Genomic DNA, 25,534 nt, shown 5'->3' on the forward strand with positions numbered 1-25,534 from the left:
ATTTCAGACCCATCTCCCATTCTGTTATTATGCCCGGAAAACTCCCGTAAATCACCCGGTCCTCAACTTTTGGGTACTGATATTTGGTATAGTAGAAAGAGTACTTTGGTACTCTTCGGTATAGTATCCGATCATTATGGCTCATGGTAGGTTACAGTTACTAACATCATGGTAGCCTACAGTTACTACACTGTTAGCCCCTCACCCCATTTCATACTTGCCAACACTCCCATTTTTTTCCCGGGAGTAATTCAGACCCATCTCCCGCCACCCTCCCATTTTGTTATTTCTCTCTGAAATCTAACGTAATTTCCCCAGTCCTCATCTTTTTGGTACAGTCTGTAACACCCCACAATCGTCAACTTTGATATGATCACCGCGGCCCATGGTAAGCTACAGTTACTAACACCATGGTAGCCTACAGTTACTACACTGATACCATCCCCACCTCCTTTTTTTAAGACCTGCCAATACTCATTTTTTTCCAGAGAGTCTCCATTATTTCAGACCCACCTCCCACCATCCTCCCATTTTGCTATTTCTCCCGTAAAACTCCCATAATTCCCCAAGTCCCTATCTTATTGGTATAGTCTGTAACACTCTGCGATCGTCAACTTTGGTATATTATCCGATCGTCGCAACCCATGGTGGGCTACAGTTACTAACACAATGGTAGCCTTCAATAAATTTAGGACTTTTGGACTTAACAATACTCTGGAAATACACTTATGCTGCTATAATTGGAATTAAAATCCATGAATAAATGGATCTGTTATGTTAGGACAGGTAATAATAAACATTAAATTGCTAATGAATGTAAAAATGTACTAAAAAGTTTCACCGTCAACCACACAGCCTGCTATAGTGGCCAATTCCAGTTACCAATTCTCTTAAATGTAGATCAATATTCTGTTATTCTCTTTGTAAAATAAAAAGACCAGCATTTTATTAACTAATAAAACTGTCACCAATATGCACATCAATGCCTCTTTATAGAGATGTATGAAACAGTAGCCTAAGCTAGAATAAGACACTTTTTATAATGCACATGGTCAATTGGAAATACTCAGACATTTTCTGTATTTTGTCATTGTAAAATATCATTGTTTATGAGTTCTATGAGTTTTATTTCAACAAGTTATTACATTATAAAGTTCTAAAATGATCAAATCGACTGCCTTGGTATAGCTCCAGTGTTAAAGTAATATATGCAACAGTGCAAACTACATCCTACAGACTGACCAATATCATCTTGTAACGGTAAACAGCATGTTGACTTTGCCATTGTGGTTGAACTGTGAAGCAGGCTTATTAGTGCTAAATGCTCATTTCTAGGTGTGAACCAGAGACTCTAGCTTTGCATTTGAGGGTTGAATTTTGTTTTTCATTATATTTAGATGTAATTAGGCATGGAAAAAGCCTGCTGTTAACATTGTGGCTTGCCTCCAGGTCATGCACTGGCACAGTAAGAACAGACCGAAGAGTTTTAGTAGTTACACAGCTTATGTTCCCCTTCTTGAGGAGTGTGAAGCCAGAAACTGCTCTAGCATTACTTGTTGGATGCTTGCATTTCAAAGCTGCCAGGTGGCTTGTGTGGAAAGATGCATGTCAGGGATATTCTGAATGCATGCCTTCTTAAGATGCATAGGTATTTTAATAAGATGTTATTTAAAGTAGGTCTTATATAGACTTTATATATTTAAAGTAGACAGTTGAAGGCAGAATTATTAGCCCCCTGAATTATTAGACTCCCTGTTTGTTTTTTTCCCTCAATTTCTGTTTAATGGAGAGAAGATTTTTTTAACACATTTCTAAACATAATAGTCTCAATAACTCGTTTCTAATAACTGATTTATTTTATATTTGCCATGATGACAGTAAATAATACTTTACTAGATATTTTTTAAGACACTTCTCTACAGCTTAAAGTGACATTTAAAAGCCTTAGGTTAATTAGGTTAACCAGGCAGGTTAGGGTTATTAAGCAAGTTATTGTATAATGATGGTTTGTTCTGTAGACTATTGAAAACAATATAGCTTAAGGGGGCTAATAATTCTGACCTTAAAATGTTTTTTTTTTTTTTTAAATGTAAAACTGTTTTTATTCTAGCTGAAATAAAACAAAGAAGACTTTCTCCAGAAAAAAAATATCAGACATACTGTGAAAATTTTCCTTGATCTGTTAAACATCATTTGGAAAACATTTAAATAAGTAAAAAAAATTAATGGGGGGGCTAATAATTCTGATTTCAGCTGTATATATACTACCAGTTTTTTTTTTAAGAAAATGATTATGTTCATCAAGGCGGCCTTTATTAAATGTAAAAAATAAATAAATAAGTGCTTTCTTATTGTATGTAGTTTCAAATGAAATAATTTCTCAAGTCATTGTTGCTTTTTTTTTACTATACCAATAATAATAATAATAATAATAATAATAATAATAATAATAATAATAATAATAATAATAATAATAAAATTGATTTCTGAAGGAATAGGTGAGGTAGTGGCGCAGTAGGTAGTGCTGTTGCCTCACAGCAAGAAGGTTGCTGGGTCACTGGTTCGAATCTCGGCTCATTTGGCGTTTCTGTGTAAAGTTTGCATGTTCTCCCTGCCTTCGCGTGGCTTTCCTCTGGGTGCTCCGGTTTCCCCCACAGTCCAAAAGACATGCGGTACAGGTGAATTGGGTAGGCTAAATTGTCCGTAGTGTATGAGTGTGTGTGTGTGAACGTGTGTGTGGATGTTTCCCAGAGTTGGGTTGCGGCCGGAAGGGCATCCGCTGCGTAAAAACGTGCTGGATAGGTTGGCGGTTCATTCCGCTGTGGTGAACCCAGATTAATAAAGGGACTAAGCTGACAAGAAAATGAATGAATGAATGATTTCTGAAGGATCATGTGACTGGATTCAATTAAATTAAATTCATCTTTATTTCTATAGCGCTTTTACAATGTAGATCGTGTCAAAGCAGCTTAACATAGATGATTATAGTCAATTAAAACAGTGTCAGTGCAAATTTCAAAGTTGAAGTTCAGTTTAGTTCAGTTCAGTGTGGTCTAATTTTCACTGCTGAAAGTCCAAACAAACTGAAAATTGTAAGCTGAAATTTCATCTTTACAATCACTGGAATAGATGATTAATTTAAATGATAAACTACATTTGAAGAGTTATTTTATAGTGCAGTAACATTTCACAATTTTACAAATTGTGCTGTATTTTTGATCAAATAAATGCAGTCTTGGTGAGCATGATAAGCTTAATTTAAAACATTTAAAAAATCGCACTGACCCCAAACTTTTGTCTGATAATGTGTATATATAAATTATTTAATGTGTATATAAATTATTTAATGAGCTAAACATGATTTCTTGATAGCGTGATCAAGTCTGTTGATAAGTTAATAAATTTCCAGAAGGATTTTCTGAGACTCACTAATGTTTCACTCATTTTATACTTGATAAATTATGAATCATTATTACAGTTTGTATGAACCTTTTCTAAATATTGATAATATTTCTAATGTAATTTATTTAAGGGAATTTCAGCAGTCTTTACTCCACACAAATAATCTAGAAGAAATTTTTCTAATATGATGATGAAAAAAATATATATATATATAAATAAATAAAACATTAAAGATTTAAATGTAAAAAAAAAAACCCTTTTAACCGTAGTGTTCACTGCTACATATTCAAGTGTGTATTTGTTGTTGTTGTCATGTGTTCTTGAAGCTCCTGTTTTCTTTTGTAATGTATTCTAAAAATGTATAAATAAAAAAACATACAAAAGAGATATAAATATGTGACCTTTGACCACAAAACCATTTATAAGTGTCAGTTTTGTTTAAAACTCAGGTTTATATGTGATATACTGAGATATATCAATTTGAAAATCAAAATACTTAGGGATAAAACTAAATTAACTTTGCCTTTAAAGTTACCTATATGAAGTGCAACGTTTTGATATATTTTCAGTAGAAAATGTACAAAATACTCTCATGGAACATAATCTTCACACTTCTTAGCATGAATGAAAAAACAGTAATTTTGACTTGTCAAAAACATACCACTGCAACATAATACTGGTTTTGTGTTGTATAAAACAGAATTTTCCCATCTTCACAAAAATTACATTTACTGGACATTAAATACTGCAATATTTTGATAAATTATTTTTATTTAAAAATATTGTTTTTTTTATATATTTTAAAATGTAATCCACTGCATTTCCATCAGCAATTATTCAAGGTTAAGTTTCACAAGATTCATAAAAAATGTCTTTAATATGATGATAAAATCAAAGTTTAAAAAATACATAGAGAAACATTTATAATTCAAATAAAAATAATTGAAAGAAAACTGAATATAAAAACAAAAAATACTGTTAATTATGCTAACGAGTATTTTTGTGCATATCAGTGTGTGTGTGTGTTTGTGTGTGTGTGTGTGTGTATGAATATGTGTTAGAAGTGTCACCGTTGCTTGCACCACTGCAAAGTCAGCAGGCTTTTGAAATGCTAAAGTGAGACAAAGTGACACAACCGAACCTCACATAATACATCTAATAAAATGCATGTTTTTTTCCCTCTGTGTTAACCCCTCCTTCTGAGCAATGTAATCTGAGATATAGTTTAAAAATAGCACCACGGCTCGCTGACTGAAGCTCGTCTAATTCTGCGTGTTCCTACCTTCAACCCTAGTAAAACCAGTAGCGGGACGTTCTTCAGTCCCCCATCCACCCATTCCTCTGATGACACTGTTCCACTGCTGTCTGCGTCAATGGCTGTCATCATATCCTTCAATACCTGAGAACAAACACAACATGCAATGAGAATGCATTCATATTTGTCTGTCTGCATTTCTCTTGTAAGCTGTACATGATGTAACCTCAGGGAACCTCATGTGAATAGCAAAATTACACAATCATCTTGTCATTTTCTCCCTTCCTCATTTTGTTCCATGACATGTTGATTCATGCCACATAATGGAGGAATTTCTCAGGGTGTGGTTACGACTGAAAAAGTCTTGTCACGTCACTTCTTCAAGAGAAATTGTTACACACGCATAAAGAAAATGCAACTCACAGGCCTCAGTTCAGACACATCCCAGCCAAGGTAATCCGCTGCATGCATCATCTGGGCAATAATACGATCCACTTCCTATTTTGCAGAAAAATAACTGGTTATAGATATTATACAAATAATGTCATTTGAGCAGGAAGATTCATTAAATAATGAGGAATAGGAAGTAGATTATGTGTCAGGGTATAGGAAAGACCACCCACCGAACTGTCCAGGAAACCATTGCCATCTCTGTCGTAGAGTTTGAAGGCAACTGTGAAAGAAAAAAATATGGGGATATAATGTCAAAATGTTGATAATAATTATTAAAAAAAGAAGAGGTAAACATTGAGATTTACAATCAAGTTTGTCCCTGGGCTGCCCCTCTTCCAGAAGAGAGAAATAACAGGACACATCCTTCAGAAAGACTTCCCCTAAGAGAAAAACAAAGCAAAGCTGGTCACTGTAATTTAATAATAATAATAATAATAATAATAATAATAATAATAATAATAATAATTATAATTATAATACTAATAATAATAATTATTATTATTATTATTATCATCATCATCATCATTAATATTATTTATGGTGTTAATATTGTTGTTATTATTTTTTACTTTTATTTTTACATCTTCTGAATGTAACTCTGAGATTACATTGTTGTTACATTTTTTTAATTACTGAGTCATTAGTCAAGCATTTTGGCAACACCTTAGTTTGGGAAGAAATTCTTATTCTTAACTAGTTACAAATTTGCAAAGTGGCTGTTTATTAGTACTTATCAAGCACTAATGAATGCTATATTTTGCATGTCCATGTTCTACATCCCTTATCATATAAATGAAATTGCCATGACTACCTTAACCGTACGTTCACACCGAAAGCGGCGAGAGTGTGAAAGTAGCCAGAAGTCATTCATTTTTAATGAGAGTCGGCGGCGATAAGCGGAGAGGAGCAGCGCGGCGCGTCTTTGATTATTGCGGTCGCCGAATTTCCAAGTATTTACACTTTTTTCCTACAGGAATTAGATAAGTTACTGATGTTCATTAATGTTATACAAATTTATCTTAAAAAAGCGGGAATCTCACGCGATGTGACAGTACAAAACAGTACTGCTGCTTCAGGATATTTCAGACATATGGACACATATTGGATAAATAGAGCAAAGCCACACCACATGCAACTTGATCTTCCATTGTTGTATAAATTTGATAAGAAGTGCGCAACATTTTCACGCTAGAAACATGTTTTATGCAGGAATGTAACTGATATGCTGCAACGGCTCCTTTAAATATGAGATCAATGTAGCGACCTTGGACGCTCTCGCCGCTTTCGGTGTGAACGTACAGTAATAACTATTAATAAGAAGTAAATTAGAAGCTAAATGAGGTAAAACTCATAGTAATGTGTTCCCTGTTAGGGTTGGGTCGATAGACGATGTCATCGTCCATTGCCGGTGGCCGGTAGACATCACAATGCTGAGACGGCATTGGGATCCTCCGCCCCTTTCGCATCAGCAGCAACCCGCTCGCGAAAAATACAAACGGCCTCATGTGCACTATTACATCTTAGTTGCAAAATGGTATTTTAGAACAAAAACGATCTATGCCCAAACCAGCGTTTCATCTAGCATTTCTGAAAAGCCCTCCTTCCACACTATACCACTGAAAACGCACATCACGGGACCACACACACAAACACACTCTGTCATGTGCTGCAGCGTATGCGTTCGTCTGAGATCCAGCAGTCAGCGGGTACTTTGAGCGCAAAAACCCCGGAGAGCAGTGCACGTTGGACAGTTTATTACGGCTGTACTGCTGGATCGCGTCTCATTATAGTTGTTAAATGTGAAATTTGATTATCCTTGTCTCTGTCTAACGATTCTTCGATCTTTAAATTTATCAGGTAATGTGTCACAGCATCAGTACACTGCTTCAATCTTTCACTTTCATGCTTGTACTTAGTAATTTTAGCGAAAACCTCAGAAACTGTTGGTTGGTTGATTGCTGTCTGGCCTATTCATGCCAGAGTTCTGCGGAAAAAATTATTGACAGGTGGTATTTTGTGTGTAACTTATCTTAATTTATGATTTGGTTATGGGTAACACAAATACCATGCGGGTTAGGTAGCACAAAATATTTAATTTGTTATAAATGAATAAATTATTCATAAATAATTAATTCACTGCTGCCTATGACAACGATGCCATCATCTATTAGGATGTTTCACATTAGACATTGTACGCTGCCAAATTGGTCGACATCACCCAACCCTATTCCCTATACTACAGTGTTACCAAATTAGTTGATAGCATGTGTCAGAGATCTACCAGAAGCCACGCCCTCACCTGAGCACCAGCACCCAGAATGCCCAGCACCTGTTCACCCCATGATTGCACACAGGTTAAGAGACACTCTCAGTCAGTTCCTAGCTTCCGGTTTATTGTCCACATTCATGAACTTACCTGACTTTCTCCTCTTATGTTTCCTGTTCCCCATCGTTGTTTCCTTGTCTGGTGTTTCCAGTGTGTACAGTATACTACAATCCTCATCTTCATCCTCAATCCAACCTCAAGATAAGCAAAGACTCACAATACCTGAACTCATTCTGCACGTCATGGTCAATAAATATATATGGATCCTTCACCCCTGCATCCCTGGACCTCTTCGTAGAACTGGTTAATGCTCTCTAAGCATCCCTTATCTAAGTTCCAGTTACCACCATCACTACATTTGCCTTCGCAAGTCCCATGGCACTTCCTGTTTCCTATTCTAGAGCCAGCAGTTTGGTTACCTTCCTCACCTGTATCCTTATGCATACTACTTGAAGAATCCATCCCCGGTGGAGCAAAATTATGATATTGGGATTCTCGATTATGAAGTTAGCATTGGATGAGTGGTAGCATTAGCTCAAAGAAGCGGAAAACCCTATAACTGTAATCACACAAATCTCCAATATCTGAGAGGAGCTAAACACCTGAACCCTCGTCAAGCCAGCTGGACATTATTCTTCACTAGATTCACCTCATTACTGTCCTGGTTCCAAGAATGACAAAGCTAATTGTCTTTCCAGAATATTCCCTCCCAATGAATCCATATCGGATATCCATGCTGCCAACAGTCATGAAGCTGCTCTACCGGGATTCACAGAAGCGAAGACTTACTTTCCATCAGCATGTCAAAAACGGACAGTTTTTCAAAGCCCAGGCTCTGAACACCCAGGCTGCAGACAAACCCAGTTTCACAATTAGTTTTCCTGTATGACGATGAGATGACAAGGTATTTCCGCAGTTGCTTAGCCTGTGCCTTGACCAAGACGCAACAACATTTGCCTGTGGGTAAGCTCAGTCCATTACCCATCCCACAGCAGCCTTGGTCCCACATTGCTAAAGTCTTTGTCACAGACCTAACCAATTCAAATTTAAAGTGGTTCATTTCTCAAAGACCTGCAAACTGATCCTACTAAAAGGCTTATCTTCAGCAAAGGAAAAAGCTAAACATCTTTTCACAAATATGTTCCACAACTTTGGACTCCCAGAAGATATTGTGTAGTACCGGGGCCTTCACAGTTCACATCCCATATATGGAAAGCTTTCTTCAAACTCCTCAAGATCACACTTGACCTGCCTTCTGGTTATCACCTGCAGACAAATGGCAAGACTGAGTGGAAGATCCAAGAACTTGGATAGTACTTCCAGTTATACTTCCACTGGGATCAGGATAGCTGAAACGGGTCATCATGGGCCAGATATGCACAGAACTCTCTCTGAAAAGATACCAGCAGATTAACACCATTCCAGTGAATACTTGGGTACCAGCCACTGCTGCTCCCTTGGACAGAGGAGCAATCCAATATTCCTGATGTGGACTACTGGTTCCGAAAGAGTGAGTGAGTGTGATACTTAGCCCATGTCCATCTACAACAAGCCATGAGAAGAACAAATAAGTTCGCAGATCCCAGGCAATTGTATAGTGCCTCATAACAACCTGAAGACAAGGTTTGGTTATTCACCCAGGAACTGTGCCTCCATCTTCCCTGTAAGAAGCTGACTCCTGCATCATAGGTTCATTCATCATACAAAGGCAGATCAACAAAGTCTCCTATCAGCTCCAACTCCCCTCAAGGTACAGAATTCATCCCACTTTTCACGTCTCGCTTTTTAAACCCCTCCCTCCATTTGCCACAGAAGACTTGAGTTGAGACGATTCCCCCTCCTTCAGATATGCTGGACCACACACCATGTAGTCTCTGAAGGGAATCCTGGATTTGCAATGCCATGGCTCCAGTTTGGAAAAAATATTGACTGGCATGTTTTTGGCCTCTGTGATCTGCAGCTTCTCCACAATAGACTTTCAGCGTTCTCCAGTTTCCGGCACCTTGACTGTAGCTCTGCACTAAATGTTTGGCCAGAGGAGCAATGGTCCTGCCCAACTGAGCCTGGTTTCTCTCAAGGTTTTTTCCTTGACATTTGTCAATTGGTGACGTTTGTTCCCTGCCACTGTTGCCAATGGTTTGTTTGGTTTGGGACTTGTGGAGCTGCACATCAGCGAATTTGCTTTTCAGTGCTTAAACTTTCAGCAGTGAAAATTTAACCACACTGAACTGAACTAAACTTCAACTGTAAAAATTTAACTAACACAGTTTCAATTTACTATAACTTCTACGTTAAGCTGCTTTGACAAAATCTACATTGTAAAAGCACTAAATAAAGATGAATGAATGAATGAATGAATGAAGACATGTTTAAATATATATATGCATGTGCATATTCATGTATAAAAGTGCATATATGACCTACTGTTTTCATCTGATTTCGCTGACTCTGAGTTCTGGAAGGATCTGAACAGACGCTGACATAGATCTGATGGGAAGTCCTCCACCTCCAAATATGTCTTCAGGAAGAGGCGGAAACCTTCTTCATCAATGCACTATATGAATATGTGAAGAAGACAAATAATTTGGTCAGTATAAGATGAGTGTGCTATCAACAAACAACTGAGGCTGCGCGTCCTCCAAAGTATTTTTAGCCTGCTAAAAATGCATGGCTGTGAATGCTTAAAATATAGTGTTATTGTTTTTGTCGATGTTGATACAAAAAATCTGTAGCAATGTTACTAATTACTGTATGTCATAGAATCAAAGCGCTCCTTGTCCAGACTGACATTTTTACTGTATTTCAGAAAAACAATATGGGTCCACATTATACAGCATAAAAAGCATGATCCGTGAGCATTCACACTCACTGTGCATGTGCATATTTTGCTCGCATCTGTACTTGCAGTCTACTGGTCGAGTAATTGTCAAAGAAGCTATATGTTAACCTCCACCCACCAACAATGCAGCATCTTATTGGTCAGTGTGTTATTTACCCAGCCTAGCCTCCATTGTGATTGGTTGGCTGGACAAAAAGTGACAGTGATAAGAGCTTTATTTATCCCGGTGTTGAAGATTTTGTAATTCCAAGCAACCAGAAATAAAAAGCAGACATGCAATGCTCAGAGGGAAATAAAAACACAGTCACGATGCTGCCGGTTTTAAAAGATGTGGTGCTCCTATTGTAAACATTTGGGAAAAACAAGCCTTTGATGGACACACAGCCTTAGTAAATGAATATATCATTAAGCTTTTTAATAAGATCTATTTCGGTGATGATTCAGAAAGTACACATTATTGAAAACTAATAAAGTCATAAAAACGGTCTGGAACCATCTCAAGGGGATGTAATTAAGATCCAATTAGATTCTGCACTACAAACCTAATCCTCGTTTTACTAACTGTGCCTGCTGTTCCTGGCCTAGTTCATAACATAGTTAAAAAGAAAGAGAGAGAGAGAGAGAGAGAGAGAGAGAGAGAGAGAGAGAGAGAGAGAGAGAGAGAGAGAGAGAGAGAGAGAGAGAGAGAAACATCAAGTTGTATTCAAACTTCAAGGCCTCAGGATACTGCTCTTCTATCTGGGGTAAAATGAGGAAAACTGAAATATAGCCTATGTTCCACTCCTCCCTTTCTGACATACATAGGAGATTAAAGTCATTGTTTATTGTTAGTCACCCAACATTGGCTGATTTTAAAGCTCAAAATGAAGTAAAAACAATATTTCATGAAATAAAACGTAGAGACCACTGTGTTTATACGATTTCAGACCAACCTGTTCCCATTTAACACCTCATATCCTCTTGTTACACTATTGTTATTGTGATCTGAACCATTAAATGCAGGGTCAGGGCATGCAATTTATCCTGTTTGTACCACAGACATGACTGATAACTTTAAGGGACGGTTCATTCAAAAATGAAAAATCAGTTTTTCAGTCGTAATTTGCTTCTGTTGTAATTTGCTTACCCTTCACTTGTTCAAAACCTGTTTGGGTTTTTTTCTGTTAGACAAATGCAGATATCTTGAAAATTGTTGGAAACATGCAACCACTGACTTTAACATTGGATGTTTTAAGAATTATACTAAAACAAAATCTTTATAAAAAATGTAAAAACTATTTTAGATGACAGAAAACATGTTGGCTATAGGGGTGTGCATTATTGATAGTTTTGGGAGGACTTTTTTCAATAACAATTTTGAGCTTATACATTGGCTGGTTTAGGTTTTTCATGAATATAAAAACATGACTTAAGCTACAATTACACAAAAAACAAAACAATTTACTAAATCATTATTTCGATTAATTTAAAACCAGAGCAAGATTATGTGTTCATGAACAGATTATTGAATCACTGACAATATTAAAATAAAAATAGACAATAATGTTTTTAAACGTATGTAACTAACTCAATATTAGCGTGTTTATTGAACTGTTGTGAGAAATCTAAATCAATTTGTTATTGCGTTTTCATGCTGATATTCAGAAAAATTTAATTTTTGCTTCTGTTGAATTATTTATATAACTATTTCATTACAAATTCTGGGTCAAAATGCCCTGACCAAAAAAGTAAAACTGAAAAATGCTTGATAAAATTATTCATCAAATTAAATAACGTCATTTTGTAACACTTTTTTAATCGAGCACAATAATTTAAAGGGCACCTATAATGAAAATCAACTTCTGTAAGCTGTTTGGACAGAACTGTGTGTATGTATAGTGTTTCCACTGTCATATTAGAATTATATAAACCCAACAAGTCTCTTTTTTTAATTTCCTGACGTTAAAATAGGAATGTAAAATTCCAGTGATTTTAAGGCCCGCAACAACGTGACGTGTGGTTTTCCTCGCCCACCGAATTGATTCACAGAACTTATTTTGCCAAAGAAACTGGGATTAAAATATCTGTTGCAACTCTCTGTTAATTTTATAACTTTAAAATGTTTTAAAAACAGTAAAAAAAAAAAACTGTAAAATCAATATCTAACTCTTAACCGCTATAATCACCACAGATTACAATTAACTTACTTGGTATTTTTGACTGAGCTGTATTTCAGCTTCATTCATGTCTGTCTCCATCACTGACTGCTGTTTATCGTTATGCAGAACGCATAAGATGCACACACGCACATGGAAACGGTGGGCGGGTAGAAGCAGCTCATTTGCATTTAAAGCCACAGGTTACAAAAACAGCTACAAAGTATTCAGACACCAAAAATGGGCAATTCTGGAGACTATAATAAATTATCAGATGGGTATTCACAGACACATTCTGGAGACACCAAAGGCTTATCTTACATCTTGTAATGGGTAAAATAGGTGCACTTTAAATTATACTGATAAAAAACACAAGCCTATAAAATAAACAGATTTTATTAACAGTAAAATCTTATTGACTGAACAAGTCAAAAGGTGTCATTTTAGCATTGTTGCGATGACTGCACAGTAACACTATTGGAATTTTCAGCTAATAATTATTGGCAGCTGAAAATTCGGTCCATTCGGTGCAAATATAAAGCACTTTTTAAGTCTGATAGGCTTTAACACAATCAATGCTTTTAGACTCTAAAAACTTTTTTGCTAGGTGAGTTACATATGAAATAATTAAAACAATTTCATAAAATAAATGTTCAATTTTCGCACACCCCTAATCTACAGTTGAAGCAAGGATTTTTCCACAGTACTTCCTATACTATTTTTTTATTCTGGAGAAAGTCTTATTTTTTTAATTTCTGCTACGATAAAAGTAGTTTTAATAAAAAAATAAAAAAAATAAAAAAACACTGTCACACAATATCTTATCTAATTACCCTAACTTGCCTAATTAACCTAGTTAAGCATTCAAATGTCACTTTAAGCTTACTAGCATCTTGAAAATATCTATGTAAAAATTATTTACCGTTATCAAGTCAAAGATAAAAGAAATCGGTTATTAGAAATGAGTTATTAAAACTATTCTGTTGAGAAATGTGTTGAAAAAAAATCTCTTCGTTAAACAGAAATTGTGGAAAAAATATACAAGGGGCTAATAATTCATACCACCTGTAGATGACAGTGTTCAAGTTTTGATTAGGTTGCCAATTTAATGGCCTTAATCTCATATAATAAAAAGTGGGTATTTATATGGTTCAATGTGCTCCTAGGTGCAGGGGAGGATTTAGTGATTTTGGAACCCTAAACAATTACAGCCATAGGGTCTAAGCCCTGAAATGCACCCTTTCTACTTCTATTTAATATTTATTTATATTGCTGTTTTTTTATTTTATTTATATCTTCTTTTTAACATTTTGAATTATTGCAATTTATACATTTTAAATGATTAGCTTTCTTAAAAAGAATTTACAACTAATATAATAAATATTTGTTTTATAAATGTGACTGCTGGACTGCTCCATAATGGATATTTTATTTTTTTATATCATAATTATTACATAACATTACATTATTATAATAGCATCATATTTGATTGTATATCAAATAATATTTAATTATGTTAAAATTGTATTTGTTTAACGCTCACCATACAAAATATGGTAGAAACCGATGTTATATACAGTTGAAGTCAGAATTATTAGCCCCCCTGAATTATTAGCTCCCCTGTATATTTTTTCCACCAATTTCTGTTTAATAAAGAGACAATTTTTATAACACATTTCTAAACAAAACAGTTTAATAACTCATTTCTAATAACTGATTTATTTTATCTTTGCCATGATGACAGTAAATAATATTTACTAGATGTTTTTCCAAGACACTTCTATACAGCTTAAAGTGACATTTAAAGGCTTAACTAGGTTAATTAGGTTAACTAGGCAGGTAAGGGTTATTAGGCAAGTTATTGTATAATGATGATTTGTTCTGTAGACTACCGAAAAAATATAAAGCTATATATATATATATATATATATATATATATATATATATATATATAAAGGGGCTAATAATTTTGTCCTTAAAATCTTTCTAAAAAATTTAAAAACTGCTTTTATTTCTAGCCGAAATAAAACAAATAAGACCTTCTCCAGAAGGAAAAATATTATCAGACATAATATGAACATTTCCTTGCTCTGATAAACATCATTTGAGAAATAATTAAAAAAAGAAGAAGAAAAAAATCAAAGGGGGTTTAATAATTCTGACTTCAACTGTATAGTTTATAGGTATAATGAGTTTATTAGATATTTATTGGGGGCTCCCAAATTTCCTTACCTCGCTTATTGGTTATATCCGCCCCTGCCTAGTTGATAAAAAGTACACTTGGGAAGACTTGGCCCAACAGAATACCCTACATGCATAGCATTATCACTGAAAACACTGACCAGAAAAAAGCAATTGTGACCGCCTACGACACCTTTAAATCACAGCTGCATTTACTGCGTGGGAAACGCCACTAAAATCAGCAATGAAGTGCACACAGCACTCACTGACTAAGCAGGTACGCGTTTCACGAATATTCCGGGGGATGAGCTCCGATATGCTTAACCAGACGTGAAGTGATTCACATTACAGAGATGGATGGGTCTGTTCATGGGTAATTGGACTAAGATGCTGTAAAAGCAGAGTGCTGAAAGTCTGCCCTCGGTTCACTCACCTCTCCGTGTCTGTACTTGGCTAACCTGCCATCTGCATTGAATTCCTTTAACACGTCTTTTACTTTTAGACTGCAGTCTGTAAAGAGGCAGACAGGAAGAGTGGGAGGCACAGAGAAAGACAGAAAGAGAGAGAGAGAAAAAAGACAACATGACATTTTGGCACAAAAAAACCCACAGACATGACACCTTTTAGTGAACTGTATCGGCATAAACACTGCATGAACAGTGAACTTTGAAGAAGCTCAGTATAAAAGTACCTACAGCACTTTACAGTAGGAACACCATTTAATGGTGCACAATTGAAGGAACCAAGGGTCAAGGTTTGCATAGCCCTGTTAAATCCTGCTGGACAGATGCTGAAACGACACTGTAAAAAAAGTTGTCTCAATGTAAAATTGTAAGGCAACTTGCTGCAGAGCTTTTTTGGGTTGACTCAAATTGAATCGAGTCACGTCCAGTACTTAGTTTGAAAGTTGAGTTAACTCAAAAAAGCTCTGAAGCAAGTTGCCTTACAATTTTACATTGAGTTAACTTTTTTAATACAGTGTACAGGACACAATTGCACTTCATTGATGGGCCTTCAAATTAAGCTATGGAGATGATATATAATTTGATAAAAACATTTGAATAACATTTAAGCATATCATGGAGTACACAGCCATTTTCCTAACCCATCGCAACAACATCATTATTTTGAATTCATGGTTTGTTATGTTTTTGTTTTGTACAACGGTGGGAAAAACTAAACATAAAACTCATGTTCCTTCTTCTTCATTTTCTTCTTTTTAAGATCAAACAATTTAGCAATACCAAAGTTATGGATGTGACATTTGCAATAAAAACATAAACCATAAATTCACATAGAAAACATATCTTAACATTATTATTGAAACATTAGTTTATTTTTTCCAAAATAACTAACCAGTTGTGATTGAGTTATGGGATCATAAAAATATCAATCTTTAATATTTTTTATATTTAAATGAGGAAAATAAACATGCGTTATGGATGTGACCAGCTAAGTTAGCAAGTTTACAGAATACAACATAGAACACAGCATACAACTTAGAAATTCTGTGAATTAAACAGCACAACCCAAAAGAAATAATGCTAATCAAAAGGAAAAGAGTTGTCTCTCTATAGAACAAAAATGATTGATTTACTTTATATTATAGCATTTATGAGGGAAAAGCTTGGTTATGGATGTGACATCTCTCTGATATGGACTGTGACTTTGGTAAATCAAATATAATAGTTTAAAAACCCTGACAGAGATATTTTTGAGTAATTTTAAAGTGCTTTAAAATAAAAGCCTACACAAATAAAAAACCTAGAAATGTCTTCTTTATATTGGTGAAAACATATTTTTTTATGGCAAAGTTGACATTTGCATGTAATTGCCTAACTGGCCGGCAGCTAGCTCTCTGCAACTCTCACATGGTTGCCCACTGAAACTAAGCAGGGCTGTGCCTGGTCAGTACCTGGATGGGAGACACATAGGAAAGCTAGGTTGCTGCTGAAAGTGGTGTTAGTGAGACAAGCAGGGGGCGCTCAATGTGTGTGGGTTCTAATGCCCCAGTATATTGATGGGGACTCAATACTGCTCAGTGAGACATTAAACCGAGGTCCTGACACTCTGTGGTCATTAAGAATCCCAGGATGTCTTTCAAAAAAAAAAAAAGAAAAAAAAAAGAAAAAAGAAAAGAGTAGGGGGTTAACCCCGCCAACCCAGCCACATTTGCCTACTGGCTTCTGTCCATCATGGCCTCCTAACCATACCATAATTAGCTCTTCTCCACCAATCTGCTGGTGTGTGGTCTGGCGCAATATGGCTGCTGTCACATCATTCAGGTGGATGCTGCACACTGGTGATGGATGAGGAGATTCTCCCCAAAAGTGAGTGTCCAGAAAAGCGTTTGAGTGTTTTTGAGTGTCCAGAACAATGTTATATAAATGTAAGGAATTATTATTATTATTAACTGTCTTCAATTTATTTAAATGCATTCTAATTACATTTACAAGTTATTAGAGATAAAAAATTTCTCGAGTAATGCCGTAGACTGTAACAATGAACCCTAAACCCAAGTTTAACCCATGCAGTTAAACAGTTTTATTTATCCAGTTCTTTCTTGGAAAAGCACACTGAAACTTCCTGATGTAAATGATATTCAACCACTAAACATTTCAAATTAAGTTCACATTTAATTTAGTTCTGTAAGTGCACTTATTAGTTAAAAAAAATGCTTCCTCGTAGAGTAGAAAAACAGGTGTATCATATACAAAAATCTTCATTGTTGCGGTCATGGCCTAATCATGCAACATTAAAGACACAATGGTGCAATTACCATATTGGTTTTACTGGTTTGTTTGTTCTGTAATTCTTTCAACTAGCACATTGATTTTAAACATCAGGATAATGTTTGATTAACTCTTCCCACATACTCATAAATGAATTATATGTGTCTTAATGAACAAAGCTGCATGCAATAACATTTAACATTTAGGTCCATGTGAGCAAGAATATTATAACTGATTCATAAACCATTTCTCTTGTATATTACTTAATGCTTGCACCTTACATTCTTCTGTTAGTGGCAGGAGTTAAAACAGATGAGGATGAACAATTGATTTAATGAGACACGTCGATGATGACCATGACATTTATTATACTTTCAACTAAACTAAAAGATGCCAAACTTTTTTGTTGTTGATTATTTAAAATCAATCAAATAAACTGCAATAACAAAACAATCACACTAGACTATTTTAATCGAAGCAATCTAGCCAAGTGTGAGCACATTAAACCTTAAAGTGGTTTTCACTTTGTAAAGGCTGAAGTACTGTTAATAATGTTAAATCAGTTATATTTGAATTGTTACTGTTTCTTTACAGTAGACTGCAACATTGATTCAGCAAAAGTGATATAAAAAAAGACTACATAAGAATGTCGAATAATCCAGGATTATTTTTATTCGTGAAAATGTCAACATTAACTGGGGGTGAAAACATCACATTTAGGGTTGCCAGATCCAAGATTTGTAAGCAAAATGAATACTAAAAACCCACTCAAAACGACTGAAATGTATTTTTTCTCTTTGTCCAATCAGAGTTAATTGTTGGTTTCCCACAAATATAATTTTTATTAAGTTTTTTATATTTTCTTTGATATTTTTTAAATAAATGTACTTGAATATAAAGAACAGCTGTCTTTGTGCAGCCAGGTACAGTTAAAGTTTAAATTATTAGCCCCTTTAAGCTATGTTTTTTCTACTATCTACAGAACAAACCATCATTATAGAATAACTTGCCTAATTACCCTAACCTGCCTAGTTAACTTAATTAACCTTTAATTAACCTTTAATTAACTTAGTTAAGCCTTTAAATGTCACTTAAGACCCAAATAAGTATTAAAAATCATGAATCACTAAATATGAAAAACTGTCAATTTACAGATTTCTTTACAGTGTAGAAGCAAAGAGCAGTGTGCATAATTAAAAAACACTATTGAGAAATAACATTGAATTAATCTAAAAATATCATCACATTATCATATACATTTTCAGTATATATTCAATCTGATTTTATTCCAATCAAAGTCAATTTTGCTAAACAGTTATTTTTATAAATAAAATATTTCGCAATCACATTTTTGTGACTATATTAATGTCAGGATAATATAAATCAGTAATTTGTGCTTGCATAAAATTAGATCTCTAAAAAAGATGTTGGTAACACTTTATTTTAAGGCACGCTATTAACACACCATAAACTAAGACTATTAGCTCAATAAACTAGTAATTAGTGGCTTATTAATCGTACTGTAATATGGTTAGGTTAAGGTTTGGGGTTAAGGATGTAGAATAAGATCATACTATAAGGCATAGCATGAATTGCAACAAAATGAAATATTACCAAGATGTAAATCTCATTGAGACTTCTTAAACAAAAGGTGAATACATTTTAAAAATACTTCCACTTAATTTGAGAAAATGTTATTAGGTTTTTTGATAGCACCTAAAATAAAATATTTTCAAACTTAAAATCAAAAAGCTGGTGAATGCTTGAGAAAATCTTTGGGAAAGTGTTATATTATTCACACAATACTGGTATTGAATCTGTCATGTAGCTTTAAAGCCATGACCCTTTCCTTAAGACAACAATCCTATAGAATGTATTCACACTGATAAACCTAGTTGAGAACAAATGTAATTCAAAGAAATTTAAAAGCAATATTTTCATTTAATTGTAGTGCTTATATTTATGTTTCTGGAAACCCTCCTCAAGAGACTTTCCGATCTTTGATATGTAACCCTTAACAGAACTTTGTATATCAGGATCTGATCAGACCAACATACTTATGAATGTAAATAAGATTGTATCCAGTGACCCTGATAAAACACAAATACATTTTTTAATTAAAATTAAAATCGCAGATGTACACGCAAAGAAAATCTGTGAATTTAAGCACATTTTCTTTCCCAATCTCATCATTTTTGTGAGGATATCAATTTCTGCATAATGCAAATCAGTCACTAGCATGCATGTGAAGCTATAAGTAAACTGGATGCACACGACTGGCGTGTTTTTCGACCCTGAGAATAAAGTGTCATTTGGCACTTAAGGACTGCGAGTCAGTCATGATTTGTAATGAGGCTGAGCGTTTAGTGCGAGTGGGAGGGATGTGTGGGCATCACAGACTCACAGTCAATGTACTGCTGGAGCTGGATGAAGTCCACCGGCCTTAGCTCTCTGTCATCTGAGTCGCCCGGGTCTGACATCACACCAGAGCCTCCGAATATCACTGAAAAAGTCGAGGAGAAAGAGAAACAGAGATGAAATTCAAATGCATCTTTACTTCTCATGCATTTAAGACAGGTTTGGTTGTGTGTGTGCGTGTGTATGTGTGTGTGTGCAGCTTCAGCAAGAGGAAAACCCATTATACACAATTTCCTTTAAGAGATTGATGATGAAAGAAAAAAATGAGGGTTATACACAATTGCGTATTCAGGCACAATGCTCTCATACTTGAAACATATACCGTCCAGCTTATACCAAAGCCATGACGTAATCTAAACACGAGGACAAAAGCTTTTTTGTGTTAATAATGTAACATTATGTAATGTACATTGATTTTAATGATATTAAAGGGATAGTTTTCCCAAAAATGTTCATTCACTCACTATTTACTTACTCTCAAGTGTTATCAAGCCTTTCTGATTTTCTTTTTTTCTGTTGAACACTAAAGAAGATATAAAAAAAAGCTGAAAAGCTGTAACCATTTATTTTATTTATTTTGAATATTTATTTCTTGAGTTTTTGCAGTTACAATTTAATAATAATAATAATAATAATAATTCTGTACATTTATATAGCACTTTTCTGGACACTCAAAGTGCACACCAAACAACAGTGAGCAAATTTGGCCAGGATGCTGAGATTAAACCCCCACTCTTTTTCGAAGGACATCCTGGGCTTTTTTAATGACAACAGAGGACCTCAGTCTCATCCGAATGACAGCACTCATAGGCTGTTTCTAAATATGCGTTCTTCAGCGGTCTCGTGTCCTCGTGTTCTTGTGTAACATCATCATCAACTACCAAAGTTCAGTTCCAATACCCAAGACCACAAGAACAGAGTATGCGTGAAACTTCCCGGATGTGTTCTTGATATCGAGGATGCACCGATGCAGACAACTCACTCTAGTAGTCTCAGAAGTCATTGCGACTGAAGGTGGGAAGCGCAGCATTTTATATAGGTTTATTATTAAAGTTCATAAATATTTACCTCAGACCTTTCCCTTAGTGAAACGGTAAGAGTAAACATCACCATGAAAATCTTAATAAAGGAATAAACACATTAAGGGTGTTTTTTTAAAGGGTTTATTTGCTGAAATTCATATTAAAAACTGTTTTATTTATATTGTGCAAGGTATATTTGTAAAGTATGCATAGCTTATATTGTGAAAAGGGGAAAAAATAAATCGTTGTATGAATGCTGTAATGTTTTATTAATTTTCCATTAAAAACGCATAAAACTCATGTGACCATCAGAAAGAATGCAGCATCTCATTTCTCACAGGTCTCCGGAGTTCGTTATTCTAAAGGACACCTGGCAAGACCTGTCTCCACAAGAACGTTCTCTGCGTTCTTGGAATTGAGAAACAGCCATAGAGTCCCCTTCACTATACTGAGGCGTTAGGACCCACAGAGACTGCAGGTTGAGTGCCCCCTACTGGTCTCACATTCAGCAGCAACCTAGCTTTCCCATGTGGTCTCAAATCCATGTACTGACCAGGCACAGCCTGGTCTATGTCTATTCAAAGCGGTACATTAATCCACTCCTACCACAACCATGGCATTGAAAGAGGAGAAAAACAAAACACAACAAAAAAAAGAGAAAAAACTATATACCTACACAAATACACATATAAAAAAGTAATAAAAGAAAAAAGTAAACTAATAATAATAATAATAATAATAATACTTTAATAGTATATTGTTCCAGACTTTCTGAGTTGACAGTGAGGAAACAAAGTATCCCATATTTTTTGAGTCTATATGTTATCATTAAACATGAAAGGCTTGGCAACATCTAAAAAAAAAGGGAATATACAATGGTACATCTTAAAAATTTATTAAATAAAAATAATACATAAATAATCTTAAAACACATACCTTCCAGATATATCAAAGTTACCAGGGAATACACTATTTACTTTCATTGTAGGAAAAACAAATACTATGGAAGTCAATGGTTACAGGTTTAGAGCTTTCTTCAAAATATCTTCTTTTGTGTTCAACAGAAGAAAGAAACTAAATAGTTTTAACCAATAAAAGGTGAGTTAATGATGACAGAATTTTTATTTTTGGGTGAACTGTTCCTTTAAATGTGTTCATGAATCTGAGGAAGCAATTTAGTAAAAACTATCAGTTTTTGATGTTTTTAAGTCCAATATTATTTATACTTTCTGGTTTTAAAAAAAATGTCCACAACACTTACGAATTCAAAATCTGAATATGATGAAAAAGGCTGAATGCAAGAGTTTGAAATTACATATATTTACATACATTGAAAACAAAAATATATTCATTGGAATTACTACATTTTTTAAGGTAAGTGTTTGCAATTTAGGGCTGGGCTAATAAACAATATTATATTAAATTGTAATAAAATGTATGTCATAACAATGATAAGCAATGCACTTTTTACTCTATAATGATCTAAGAGTCAGTCACAGCAGAAATGTGCATCAATGGGAATCTAGAGGAGCATTGATAGTAGTTATGTTAATGACAAATTCAGCCCATACTAATTGTTTGCAACCACTTACCTTAAAAAAAGTATTAACTCCAACGAATATTTTTTTTCACCATACTACTGTTGTATACTTATAACAATTGCAGTCATTATGTTTATTTTTCAGTGTTTTAGTTTCTCTGGTAATTGAATCCACCATATTTGCTAATGCCATGCTCTACTATTTGAACTATAGGGAATGCTTTTCCATTTAACGAGTATAAAATACAAGTTGAACACAAAAAAAAATTAACAAAAGATAGATACAGTTGAATTATTAGCGCCCCTTTGATTTTTTTTCTTATTAAATATTTCCCAAATTATGTTTAACAGAGCAAGGAAATGTTCACAGTATGTCTGATAATGATTTTTCTTCTGGAGAAAGCTTTACTTGTTTTATTTCATCTAGAATAAAAGCAGGTTTTTATTTTTAAAAACCCTTTAAAGTCAAAATTATTAGCCCCTTTAAGCAATATTTTTTTTTCGATAGTCTACAGAACAAACCATCATTTAAATGTCCCTTTAAGCTGTATAGAAGTGTCTTGAAAAATATCTAGTAAAATATTATTTACTTTCATCATGGTAAAGATAAAATAAATCAGCTATTAGAAATGAGTTATTAAAACTATTATGTTTAGAAATGTGTTGACAAAATCTTCTCTTGGTAAACAGAAAAAAAAATAATCAGGGGGGCTAATAATTCAGGGTGTTTAATAATTCTGACTTCAAATGTATTTCTGTTTTAGATCAATGCTGTTCTTTTAACTTTCTATTCATTAAGACTCTTGAAAAGCATGCATGCTTTAAACATCGATGATAATAATACATGTTTCTTAATCAGAATATGAATCAGAAGGATCAGAGTCTAAAAGCTGGCGTAATGATGATGAAAATTTTGCTTTGACATTAAATAAGTTATATTTTTATATAAACCCAAACAAACTACTGACTATCAAGCTATCTGTTTAGATCAGGGGTTGTCTAAACTTGGTCCTGGAGGGCCAATATCTTGCAAAGTTTTAGTCCAACCCCAATTGAACACACCTGAACTAGCTAATCAAGCTCTTTCTAGGTATACTAGAAACTTCCAGGCAGGTGTGTTGAAGGAAGTTGGAGCTAAACTATGCAGGACACTGGCCCTCCAGGACCTAAATTGGGCACCCCTGGTTTAGATAAGCAAACTACTGCTTTTCTATTTTTTTACTTCAGATAAAAAATAAAATAAAAAAAATACTGTAAAAACTACTGCTCTTACTGTATTTTGATCAAATGAATGCAGACTGGGTAAATTTCGATTGTAAGACCTCTCCCAGTTTCTTCGTATCTATAAGGTATGAGTTTGTGTAAATAGGCGACACAGTGGCTCAATGGTTAGCACTGTCGCCTCACAGCAAGAAGGTTGCTGGTTCAAGTCCTGGCTGGGCCAGTTGGCATTTCTGTGAGTTTGCATGTTCTCCCCGTGTTGGTGTGGATTTACTCCGGGTGCTCCGGTTTCCCCCACAATCCAAAGACATGCACTATAGGTGTGGGTAAACTAAATTTGCCGTAGTGTATGTGTGTAAATGGGTGTGTTAGAATGTTCCCTAATGCATCCGATGTGTAAAACATGCTGTATGAGTTGATGATTCACTCTGCTCTGGCGACACCTGATGAATAAAGGAACTAAGCAGAAAAAATATGAATGGCTGAATGAATGAGTAATGATAATTTGAGTTGTCAAATTGTTAATGTCCGTTTTATCCTATAAAGTTATCATGTCATTTCTTTCAAAATTTAAAGTGTCATTAGTAGATGGAGCATATATAGAAGCAAATAAGTAACATTGGCAATTACATAAATGCATCAATCATATAAAGCTTGTTTTTAGACTTTGTTATGCATTCCAGCCTGGCTATGCAAATCATAACATGTCAAATCAATCGCTCATTTGCATACTGAAGTCACTGCTTCATGCTCAAGAAACCAAAACTATGTGAACACAAAACAAACACACTGCTTAAAGGCCACATGTTTAGTAAAAAGACTGTTTCAGATTAAAAAATTCAGTATAACGCTGACAAAAAGAGAAAACAAAGAGAATCATACACCCCTGAACCACAAAACATGTTCAATGTCAGATGACTCGATTTAAAAAATGTGTATATAATCAAATATCTGAGGCTAAAAGAGACATACAATATCTCTTTGTGTTTGTGTGTGTGTGTGTGTTTGTGTGTGTGTGTGTGTGTGTGTGTGTGTGTTTGTGTGTGTGTTTCTGGGTCTCATCTGTAATGGAAAATGGATCAGCATTCTCATTAAGGAAAAGGGCCATCCAGGGAGATTAGAATGCTAGTGCCAAGCTAAAGTTTTTCTTCTTTTCTATGCACATTCATTAAGGTGTCTTCAAACTTTTTAACACAAGCCAAACAGCTTTAATGGAGATTAAATGGGTGACCCATTTACAGTAAGCGTTATGTCCAGAGATCTATTCCGTTTTGCAACCAACAATTTTTAACAGTGCATGGAAGGCTGTAAATATACAGTATATATATATATATATATATATATATATATATATATATATATATATATATATATATATATATATATATATATATATATATATATATATATAGTTATTTTATTTTGATTACAGCAAATATGTATTATTTTGTGAATGACAACTTATGCTTTTATTAAGAGTATTTTTGAAAAAAAAAAAAAAGCTACTCCTTACAATTTAACTTTTAAGTACATTTTTATGTTTTATTGTTTTGTATTTAATGCACAGTAAATATGGTAAAGAAACACGTAAACATGCATGGCTGATAATAAGGCCCAAAGGAAGTTTGTTCTCAGAAAATAAGCATTTAATTTCAGCTTGTTATAACTAAACATCTGCCTTCAAAAGCATTTATCATAAAATTGGAGGAAACATTGCAAAATTGGAATTATTATGTTTTGGTCAATCGACTGATTTTTCACTTTCTATAATTTATTAAGCAGAAAGCTAATGATTAAAAATGAATCACTTGACTTTTGAAATGCTTCCTCCGATTGATCAATCAATCAATGATGAGAGTTTGATTAGACGTACTGTTATATTTTGGTTGGAAACAAACCTAAAGTACAGTAGATAGGAGAGTTGAACAGGCAACACAAAACGGTTTGTTGTTTTATCTCTTTTAATTATTTGTATGTATACATCATCAAAATATCCAGTTTAATTAAGTT

The 25,534-nt window shown here is 34.4% G+C and overlaps 1 protein-coding gene across 4 annotated transcripts in view; it reads right to left on the reverse strand.

Annotated features, from left to right (window-relative positions):
* dgkaa (diacylglycerol kinase, alpha a) overlaps positions 1 to 25,534 on the reverse strand; it is a 69,330-nt gene that overhangs the window by 18,609 nt on the left and 25,187 nt on the right. For 2 of the 4 annotated variants that reach the window (XR_015522964.1, NM_001045315.1), the window contains 7 exon segments: positions 19,728 to 19,826; positions 15,025 to 15,101; positions 9,861 to 9,990; positions 5,416 to 5,490; positions 5,281 to 5,330; positions 5,081 to 5,155; positions 4,685 to 4,801 (listed from right to left, as the gene is read on the reverse strand). Coding sequence is in view for 3 of the 4 variants with exons in the window: in NM_001045315.1 (NP_001038780.1) it covers positions 4,685 to 4,801; positions 5,081 to 5,155; positions 5,281 to 5,330; positions 5,416 to 5,490; positions 9,861 to 9,990; positions 15,025 to 15,101; positions 19,728 to 19,803 (600 nt within the window). In the remaining variant the exon portion in view is untranslated. 4 annotated transcript variants of the gene reach the window in all.

The sequence above is a fragment of the Danio rerio genome, chromosome 23, assembly GCF_052040795.2.
Source record: "Danio rerio strain M-AB ecotype USA chromosome 23, GRCz13ab, whole genome shotgun sequence".
In the NCBI taxonomy this organism is placed as follows: domain Eukaryota; kingdom Metazoa; phylum Chordata; class Actinopteri; order Cypriniformes; family Danionidae; genus Danio; species Danio rerio.